We start from the raw sequence: 11,299 nt of genomic DNA, 5'->3' as shown, positions 1-11,299 counted from the left end.
CACACACACACACACATCACACAGGATAGAACACACACACACACACACACAGGATAGAACACACACACACACACACACACACACACACACACACACACACGCACATAGACAGACAGACAGGTGTGAAGTGTGTAGAGAGATGCAGTTAAAGGTGTGAAGTGTGTAGAGAGATGCAGGTAAAGGTGTGAAGTGTGTAGAGAGATGCAGGTAAAGGTGTGAAGTGTGTAGAGAGATGCAGGTAAAGGTGTGAAGTGTGTAGAGAGATGCAGGTAAAGGTGTGAAGTGTGTAGAGAGATGCAGGTAAAGGTGTGAAGTGTGTAGAGAGATGCAGGTAAAGGTGTGCTCACCTTGAGGTAAGTCTCTCCTCTCAGCTCACACAGGAAGTGACAGTTTGTCCTGTGCAGGATTGCAAGTGTGGACTGACTGACATGGATTCTTAATGCTGCAACACAACAACACTTTCTTTTATTACGCTCTCTCTCTGCGTGGGTGTATGTGTGTGTGTGTGTGTCTCTGTGTGTGTGTTCTATCCTGTGTGTGTGTTCTATCCTGTGTGTGTGTGTGTGTTCTATCCTGTGTGTGTGTGTGTGTGTGTGTGTGTGTGTTCTATCCTGTGATGTGTGTGCGTGTGTGTATTTGTGTGTGTGTGTGCGTTCTATCCTGTGTGTGTGTGTGAGTCTGTGTGTGTGTTCTATCCTGTGTGTGTGTGTGTGTTCTATCCTGTGTGATGTGTGTGTGTGTGTTCTATCCTGTGTGTGTGTGTGTGTGTGTGTGTGTGTGTGTGTGTTCTATCCTGTGTGTGTGTGTGTGTGTGTGTGTGTGTGTTTCTCACGCAGGCCGGTGGACTCCATGCGTGAGGCAGTGTTGACAGTGTCTCCAAACAAACAATATCGAGGCATCTTGTTGCCCACCACTCCAGCAGCACAAGGACCTTCACACACACACACACACACACACACACACACACACACACACACACACACACACACACACACACACACACACACACACACACACACACACACAGGATAGAACACACACACACACACACACACACACACACACACACGCACACACACACGCGCACACACACACAACTTTTAGGACACACAATCTAAAAATTACATATTTGTCTATTTATCCACAATTGAATAATTCACATATTTGTCTATTTATCCACAATTAAATAATTCACATATTTGTCTATTTGTCCACAATTAAATAATTCAAATATTTGTCTATTTATCCCCAATTAAATAATTCACATATTTGTCTATTTATCCACAATTGAATAATTCACATATTTGTCTATTTATCCAAAATATAATAATTCACATATTTGTCTATTTATCTACAATTGAATAATTCACATATTTGTCTATTTATCCACAATTAAATAATTCACATATTTGTCTATTTATCCAAAATATAATAATTCACATATTTGTCTATTTATCCACAATTGAATAATTCACATATTTGTCTATTTATCCAAAATATAATAATTCACATATTTGTCTATTTATCCACAATTGAATAATTCACATATTTGTCTATTTATCCACAATTAAATAATTCACATATTTGTCTATTTATCCACAATTAAATAATTAACGTGTACATGACTGAAATGTGTGGACAAAGAGCGGTGGTAAGTACACCATGCAGGTGGGATATGCTCCCACGTCACAGCATGGGGTGACCACTATCCACCACTAGGTGGCCCTGACAACATCCCCAACCATGCTGGTCCATGCATGGCGGTCTTGCGCGAGGTCGCAGGAGATGGCGAACCAATCTCAGTTCCACCACCCCGAGAGTTCCGAGAGGTCCTCCTTGATGGTCCAGGTCCACAGCTGTCTGCCAACATGTGTCCACTAGGGGGGAGGAACACATCGGCAACCAGCTCACCCTCCGGCCGTCGAGCCGCATGACCAAAGCATCTTAACCGCAGAGAGGGAAGCGGCCGTAGATTCAGGCGTGGACAAAGACCGGTGGTAGGTACACCATGCAGGTAGGCAGTCATTGAGGAAGACCTCCAGCCTTCCTTGCTCAGCTACCCTCTTAGACTACGGTACACCATTATTTGGCCAAAAAAAAGGGGCCGGGGTCCACGGCACGATGGCGTTACATAGAACGTGGGACTGCACTATATGAACCTTGAGTGTACATGTGGTATGAATTCATGATGACTTTACCTGAATGCACACCAATCCGTATCCACAGAGGAATGCCGGGCAAATGCTGCAACTCAAAGGTCCCGACGAAGGACAGAATGTCCAGTGCCATGCGTGCGATGTCCACGGCATGTCGGTCACCGTTGCGTTTGGGCAAACCTGAAGCAACCATGTAGGCGTCTCCTATGGTCTCCACCTGAAACAGGCCAGGGATCAGAGTCCTGACTGCTAAAGAAAAAGAACAAGCGGGACGACGAGCACACCTTGTAGACATCATGGTGGTCCAGGACGCTGTCAAAGTTCTTGTAGATCTCATTGAGCATGTCCACCACCTCCATGGGGGTGCTGTAGTGGCACAGGGTGGTGAACCCCACAATGTCACTGAAATAAACCGTCACCTCTTCAAAGAGCTCCGGCTCCACCCTGCCGGTCTCCTTCAGCGAACGCACCACCGGACTGTGGGAACACACAAATAGTCTCTGGCACCTTTCCTGGCGGGTGTACAGAAAGGTCAACACACCCGGGTAGGAGCATGAAGTTGAGGTGGTCCGCTCTGTCCCTCTCAGCCTTGTACAGAGACGTCCTCTCCTCCACCAGGTGCTCCAGGTTCCTGGAGTACATCTGCAGGCGGCGGATCAGGTTGTCCATGTAGGTCTCTGTGGCCTGGTTGTGCAGGTTGCTGAGGCCAAAGTCATTTCTTTACTGCGACAACAAAGGCTTCTTAGGAACGTGATGTTGACTTACCTGAAAAGCTTTCCCAGGGTCATCTCTATTTTCCTGAAATCCGGCCTTCGTTCTGGATCTTCATCCCAGCAGTTCTTTATCAGCATTTGCAGCTGGATCAACACCAAAGTGGACACCATTTTCTATCCACTGAACACCAAATGAGCTTGTGTTGTATTACCTCCATGTCTTTCTCTGACACGCCATCACAGTTCAGTTCTGGCCTAAAGACAGCAAAGCCGTTGGGGTATTGCACCCTGTAGATCTTCTCTGAGGGGTCAGGCAACACAAACAATCAAATAGGTCCACCATTCTGAGAAGAAATGTTATTGGTGGGAATGTTGGGGCTAAATCTCTGAGCGTGTTCACTCCCAACTTTTGTTCCAGTCGTGTGTGCCTATTTTAGTACCTAGAACATCTGCTGGGGTTTAGCACTGTGGTTCTACGTCTCAGGGCGTTCCAACCATCACGACCGGACTGCTTAGTTTGTCTTGGAAGACGTTTTGCCGCTCCGCCAGTTTGCGCTCATAGACTTAGATAGGTCAGACCTAGTCCCGGGACTAGCCCAAACATCTAGTCCCAGGACTAGATCTGGCCAATCTAAATCTATGAGCACGAACCGATGAGGTCTACTCGGATGAGCGGCGAGACGTCTTCCAAGACAAACCAAGCAGTCCAGTTGGGATCGATTGAACGACATCACTGCTGAAAGTCCAATGCAACAATGACATCACTGCTGAAAGTCCAAGACAACAATGACATCACTGCTGAAAGTCCAAGGCAACAATGACATCACTGCTGAAAGTCCAAGACAACAATGACATCACTGCTGAAAGTCCAAGACAACAATGACATCACTGCTGAAAGTCCAAGACAACAATGACATCACTGCTGAAAGTCCAATGCAACAATGACATCACTGCTGAAAGTCCAAAGCAACAATGACATCACTGCTGAAAGTCCAAGACAACAATGACATCACTGCTGAAAGTCCAAGGCAACAATGACATCACTGCTGAAAGTCCAAAGCAACAATGACATCACTGCTGAAAGTCCAAGACAACAATGACATCACTGCTGAAAGTCCAAGACAACAATGACATCACTGCTGAAAGTCCAAGACAACAATGACATCACTGCTTGAGAGGGGACAGAGGAGGAGTGACTACCTGCTCGACTGGAGCAGCATGGCGTGTAGAATGGCGCCCGCCTCAGAACTATTTCATGGGCAATGATGCCGTAGCTGTAGACGTCTCCTTTCTGAGACACACCGTCTCTACGCAGATGTTCTGGAGCGGTCCAAACATCTGAGAGAAGAAGAGCCATCAATGATCCGAGCGTGCTCCTGTGTGAAGCGCTCACTGCTCACTCACCTCTACCTGGCTTCAGGATGGTGTGGCAGCCAAAGTCGGTGATCTTCACCACCATGCGGTTGTCCACCACACAGTTGGTGGACTTCAGGCGACCGTGGACTTCAATGTTGCTGGAGTGGAGATAAGACATGCCCTGTGGACAGTCAACAACACCCACAATGCACACGTTACACCACAACATTCTTGGTCTGCTTTTTAGTTCACTTCCTTTCTTCTGCTTTTATTTTTAGTCCCACTTCCTCTTCTACTTTATTTTCCCTGCACTAGCTTCATCCTGCTCTCTTCATCACCTGGGGTGATTAGTACTATGTTTTCACCCGCTAATAATCATCACCTGGGGTGATTAGTACTATGTTTTCACCCGCTAATAATCATCACCTGGGGTGATTAGTACTATGTTTTCACCCGCTAATAATCATCACCTGGGGTGATTAGTACTATGTTTTCACCTGCTAATAATCATCACCTGGGGGTGATTAGTACTATGTTTTCACCTGCTAATAATCATCACCTGGGGGTGATTAGTACTATGTTTTCACCCGCTAATAATCATCACCTGGGGGTGATTAGTACTATGTTTTCACCCGCTAATAATCATCACCTGGGGGTGATTAGTACTATGTTTTCACCCGCTAATAATCATCACCTGGGGGTGATTAGTACTATGTTTTCACCCGCTAATAATCATCACCTGGGGTGATTAGTACTATGTTTTCACCTGCTAATGATCATCACCTGGGGGTGATTAGTACTATGTTTTCACCTGCTAATAATAATCACCTGGGGTGATTAGTACTATGTTTTCACCTGCTAATAATCATCACCTGGGGTGATTAGTACTATGTTTTCACCTGCTAATAATCATCACCTGGGGGTGATTAGTACTATGTTTTCACCCGCTAATAATCATCACCTGGGGGTGATTAGTACTATGTTTTCACCTGCTAATAATCATCACCTGGGGTGATTAGTACTATGTTTTCACCCGCTAATAATCATCACCTGGGGTGATTAGTACTATGTTTTCACCTGCTAATAATCATCACCTGGGGGTGATTAGTACTATGTTTTCACCCGCTAATAATCATCACCTGGGGGTGAATAGTACTATGTTTTCACCCGCTAATAATCATCACCTGGGGTGATTAGTACTATGTTTTCACCCGCTAATAATCATCACCTGGGGGTGATTAGTACTATGTTTTCACCCGCTAATAATCATCACCTGGGGGTGATTAGTACTATGTTTTCACCCGCTAATAATCATCACCTGGGGGTGATTAGTACTATGTTTTCACCCGCTAATAATCATCACCTGGGGGTGATTAGTACTATGTTTTCACCCGCTAATAATCATCACCTGGGGGTGATTAGTACTATGTTTTCACCTGCTAATAATCATCACCTGGGGGTGATTAGTACTATGTTTTCACCTGCTAATAATCATCACCTGGGCAGTAATAACGACAGTCACCCTTCATTGTTAGTTGTGGGATCATTCTGTCTAGTGGAGGTCATGACCTCACTTGTGTGTGATATCATGTGCGATACAAGCAGTCCAGCACAGTGTTTACTTGTGTGTGATATCATGTGCGATGCAAGCAGTCCAGCACAGTGTTTACTTGTACAAAGCTGACAGACAGTTAACATCTAAACGACCATAAGCATACAATTTCTTCTATTTTACTAAAGTAATTGACAAAAGGTAAACATGGTAGGCTATAGGCTATTAGGAGCTAGCAGCTACACAGCAGCTGAGCACAGAATAGCACACAAGCTAGATATATTTAATGTGTCCTAACTGGAACAATATTGTAGTGTAGAACAGCACATATGTAAATACAAACAAGTATCAAATATCTATAGTTGCGTATTACTTACACATACAAAGTCTCCAAAACAGATGCGTATAAGAAAGTATCCAGTAACAAACGTGTCCGCATCATTCATTAAATCAATTGTTGTCAACACTAGGTGTTGCAAAAAAACTAATCAACGCTCCACTTTACAAGCATAAATGTGTAGAAGGTGAGTGGTTGTCATGACTACCATTGTTCACCAAATCATTTCACTTGATCAACATTCCACACGACAAAATAATAAAAGTATGTTCTAAGATTCATGCTGATATCGAATCGGTTTATTATGGGCGTGGGCTAATATTGAAGGCTCAGTATTGTAGGGGAAGTCAAATCAAGAAGAGTTATGTGCCACAAAGTGATACCTTGGCTGCCACAAAGTGATACCTTGGCTGCCACAAAGTGATACCTTGGCTGCCACAAAGTGATACCTTGGCTATGTCATACATGACTGAGATCTTGAACTCCATGTCCATGAAGGTCTCGTCTGGGTAGGAGATTCTGTCATTCAGGATGTACTGAAACAAAGTAACAACACATATTCAGCCTTGCTGCACCTGCCACTGATTGACATGTCATGCAACTTCAAACAAATGGAATGCCCATACATATATATATATATATCTATATATATATATATATATATATATATATATATATATATATATATATATATATATATATATATATATATATATATATATATATAGTGTAGCATAAAGTGATCAAGTGTAGCATAAAGTGTAGCATAGTGCTAAAGTGTAGCATAAAGTGTAGCATAGTGCTAAAGTGTAGCATAAAGTGTAGCATAGTGCTAAAGTGTAGCATAAAGTGTAGCATAAAGTGCTAAAGTGTAGCATAGTGCTAAAGTGTAGCATAGACTCACCCTGAGGGATCCTCTCTGGCAGAGTTCAAAGACTCCAAAGACTCCATACTCAAAGCTGACAGTGCCGTAGAACTTGGCCAGGTTGTAGTAATCAATACGCAGCAGCTGGAACACAACACCACAATCCTGCCATGAAAGTCACACAGGTGCACCATCTAGCTGTCCTGCCATGAAAGTCACACAGGTGCACCATCTACCTACCTGTCCTGCCATGAAAGTCACACAGGTGCACCGTCTACCTGTCCTGCCATGAAAGTCACACAGGTGCACCATCTACCTACCTGTCCTGCCATGAAAGTCACACAGGTGCACCATCTACCTACCTGTCCTGCCATGAAAGTCACACAGGTGCACCATCTACCTGTCCTGCCATGAAAGTCACACAGGTGCACCATCTACCTGTCCTGCCATGAAAGTCACACAGGTGCACCATCTAGCTGTCCTGCCATGAAAGTCACACAGGTGCACCATCTACCTACCTGTCCTGCCATGAAAGTCACACAGGTGCACCGTCTACCTGTCCTGCCATGAAAGTCACACAGGTGCACCATCTACCTACCTGTCCTGCCATGAAAGTCACACAGGTGCACCATCTACCTACCTGTCCTGCCATGAAAGTCACACAGGTGCACCATCTACCTGTCCTGCCATGAAAGTCACACAGGTGCACCATCTACCTGTCCTGCCATGAAAGTCACACAGGTGCACCATCTAGCTGTCCTGCCATGAAAGTCACACAGGTGCACCATCTACCTACCTGTCCTGCCATGAAAGTCACACAGGTGCACCATCTAGCTGTCCTGCCATGAAAGTCACACAGGTGCACCATCTACCTGTCCTGCCATGAAAGTCACACAGGTGCACCATCTAGCTGTCCTGCCATGAAAGTCACACAGGTGCACCATCTAGCTGTCCTGCCATGAAAGTCACACAGGTGCACCATCTAGCTGTCCTGCCATGAAAGTCACACAGGTGCACCATCTAGCTGTCCTGCCATGAAAGTCACACAGGTGCACCATCTAGCTGTCCTGCCATGAAAGTCACACAGGTGCACCATCTACCTGTCCTGCCATGAAAGTCACACAGGTGCACCATCTAGCTGTCCTGCCATGAAAGTCACACAGGTGCACCATCTACCTGTCCTGCCATGAAAGTCACACAGGTGCACCATCTACCTACCTGTCCTGCCATGAAAGTCACACAGGTGCACCATCTACCTGTCCTGCCATGAAAGTCACACAGGTGCACCATCTACCTGTCCTGCCATGAAAGTCACACAGGTGCACCATCTACCTGTCCTGCCATGAAAGTCACACAGGTGCACCATCTACCTGTCCTGCCATGAAAGTCACACAGGTGCACCATCTACCTGTCCTGCCATGAAAGTCACACAGGTGCACCATCTACCTGTCCTGCCATGAAAGTTACACAGGTGCACCATCTAGCTGTCCTGCCATGAAAGTCACACAGGTGCACCATCTAGCTGTCCTGCCATGAAAGTCACACAGGTGCACCATCTACCTACCTGTCCTGCCATGAAAGTCACACAGGTGCACCATCTAGCTGTCCTGCCATGAAAGTCACACAGGTGCACCATCTAGCTGTCCTGCCATGAAAGTCACACAGGTGCACCATCTAGCTGTCCTGCCATGAAAGTCACACAGGTGCACCATCTAGCTGTCCTGCCATGAAAGTCACACAGGTGCACCATCTACCTACCTGTCCTGCCATGAAAGTCACACAGGTGCACCATCTAGCTGTCCTGCCATGAAAGTCACACAGGTGCACCATCTAGCTGTCCTGCCATGAAAGTCACACAGGTGCACCATCTACCTGTCCTGCCATGAAAGTCACACAGGTGCACCATCTAGCTGTCCTGCCATGAAAGTCACACAGGTGCACCATCTACCTGTCCTGCCATGAAAGTCACACAGGTGCACCATCTACCTGTCCTGCCATGAAAGTCACACAGGTGCACCATCTACCTGTCCTGCCATGAAAGTCACACAGGTGCACCATCTACCTGTCCTGCCATGAAAGTCACACAGGTGCACCATCTAGCTGTCCTGCCATGAAAGTCACACAGGTGCACCATCTAGCTGTCCTGCCATGAAAGTCACACAGGTGCACCATCTACCTGTCCTGCCATGAAAGTCACACAGGTGCACCATCTAGCTATCCTGCCATGAAAGTCACACAGGTGCACCATCTACCTGTCCTGCCATGAAAGTCACACAGGTGCACCATCTACCTGTCCTGCCATGAAAGTCACACAGGTGCACCATCTAGCTGTCCTGCCATTAAAGTCACACAGGTGCACCATCTACCTGTCCTGCCATGAAAGTCACACAGGTGCACCATCTAGCTGTCCTGCCATGAAAGTCACACAGGTGCACCATCTAGCTGTCCTGCCATGAAAGTCACACAGGTGCACCATCTAGCTGTCCTGCCATGAAAGTCACACAGGTGCACCATCTACCTACCTGTCCTGCCATGAAAGTCACACAGGTGCACCGTCTACCTGTCCTGCCATGAAAGTCACACAGGTGCACCATCTACCTACCTGTCCTGCCATGAAAGTCACACAGGTGCACCATCTACCTACCTGTCCTGCCATGAAAGTCACACAGGTGCACCATCTACCTGTCCTGCCATGAAAGTCACACAGGTGCACCATCTACCTGTCCTGCCATGAAAGTCACACAGGTGCACCATCTAGCTGTCCTGCCATGAAAGTCACACAGGTGCACCATCTACCTACCTGTCCTGCCATGAAAGTCACACAGGTGCACCATCTAGCTGTCCTGCCATGAAAGTCACACAGGTGCACCATCTACCTGTCCTGCCATGAAAGTCACACAGGTGCACCATCTAGCTGTCCTGCCATGAAAGTCACACAGGTGCACCATCTAGCTGTCCTGCCATGAAAGTCACACAGGTGCACCATCTAGCTGTCCTGCCATGAAAGTCACACAGGTGCACCATCTAGCTGTCCTGCCATGAAAGTCACACAGGTGCACCATCTAGCTGTCCTGCCATGAAAGTCACACAGGTGCACCATCTACCTGTCCTGCCATGAAAGTCACACAGGTGCACCATCTAGCTGTCCTGCCATGAAAGTCACACAGGTGCACCATCTACCTGTCCTGCCATGAAAGTCACACAGGTGCACCATCTACCTACCTGTCCTGCCATGAAAGTCACACAGGTGCACCATCTACCTGTCCTGCCATGAAAGTCACACAGGTGCACCATCTACCTGTCCTGCCATGAAAGTCACACAGGTGCACCATCTACCTGTCCTGCCATGAAAGTCACACAGGTGCACCATCTACCTGTCCTGCCATGAAAGTCACACAGGTGCACCATCTACCTGTCCTGCCATGAAAGTCACACAGGTGCACCATCTAGCTGTCCTGCCATGAAAGTCACACAGGTGCACCATCTAGCTGTCCTGCCATGAAAGTCACACAGGTGCACCATCTACCTACCTGTCCTGCCATGAAAGTCACACAGGTGCACCATCTAGCTGTCCTGCCATGAAAGTCACACAGGTGCACCATCTAGCTGTCCTGCCATGAAAGTCACACAGGTGCACCATCTAGCTGTCCTGCCATGAAAGTCACACAGGTGCACCATCTAGCTGTCCTGCCATGAAAGTCACACAGGTGCACCATCTACCTACCTGTCCTGCCATGAAAGTCACACAGGTGCACCATCTAGCTGTCCTGCCATGAAAGTCACACAGGTGCACCATCTAGCTGTCCTGCCATGAAAGTCACACAGGTGCACCATCTACCTGTCCTGCCATGAAAGTCACACAGGTGCACCATCTAGCTGTCCTGCCATGAAAGTCACACAGGTGCACCATCTACCTGTCCTGCCATGAAAGTCACACAGGTGCACCATCTACCTGTCCTGCCATGAAAGTCACACAGGTGCACCATCTACCTGTCCTGCCATGAAAGTCACACAGGTGCACCATCTAGCTGTCCTGCCATGAAAGTCACACAGGTGCACCATCTAGCTGTCCTGCCATGAAAGTCACACAGGTGCACCATCTACCTGTCCTGCCATGAAAGTCACACAGGTGCACCATCTAGCTGTCCTGCCATGAAAGTCACACAGGTGCACCATCTACCTGTCCTGCCATGAAAGTCACACAGGTGCACCATCTACCTGTCCTGCCATGAAAGTCACACAGGTGCACCATCTAGCTGTCCTGCCATTAAAGTCACACAGGTGCACCATCTACCTGTCCTGCCATGAAAGTCACACAGG

The 11,299-nt window shown here is 47.1% G+C and overlaps 1 protein-coding gene across 3 annotated transcripts in view; it reads right to left on the bottom strand.

The window, feature by feature from the left end:
• Positions 1-11,299, bottom strand: part of gucy2ca (guanylate cyclase 2Ca) — a 59,404-nt gene that overhangs the window by 8,209 nt on the left and 39,896 nt on the right. For all 3 annotated transcript variants that reach the window (XM_062038018.1, XM_062038019.1, XM_062038020.1), the window contains 11 exons: positions 7,019-7,123; positions 6,564-6,650; positions 4,274-4,406; positions 4,070-4,207; positions 3,082-3,170; positions 2,922-3,013; positions 2,698-2,856; positions 2,441-2,633; positions 2,199-2,373; positions 833-931; positions 348-442 (listed from right to left, as the gene is read on the bottom strand). In XM_062038018.1, the coding sequence (XP_061894002.1) occupies positions 348-442; positions 833-931; positions 2,199-2,373; positions 2,441-2,633; positions 2,698-2,856; positions 2,922-3,013; positions 3,082-3,170; positions 4,070-4,207; positions 4,274-4,406; positions 6,564-6,650; positions 7,019-7,123 (1,365 nt within the window). The remainder of the gene's footprint in view (positions 1-347; positions 443-832; positions 932-2,198; positions 2,374-2,440; positions 2,634-2,697; positions 2,857-2,921; positions 3,014-3,081; positions 3,171-4,069; positions 4,208-4,273; positions 4,407-6,563; positions 6,651-7,018; positions 7,124-11,299) is intronic.

This window comes from Entelurus aequoreus, linkage group LG26 (genome assembly GCF_033978785.1).
Source record: "Entelurus aequoreus isolate RoL-2023_Sb linkage group LG26, RoL_Eaeq_v1.1, whole genome shotgun sequence".
Taxonomy (NCBI): Eukaryota; Metazoa; Chordata; class Actinopteri; order Syngnathiformes; family Syngnathidae; genus Entelurus; species Entelurus aequoreus.
The sequence above is the reverse complement of the archived record's forward strand: the minus strand, read 5'-3'. Positions and strand labels throughout refer to the sequence as shown.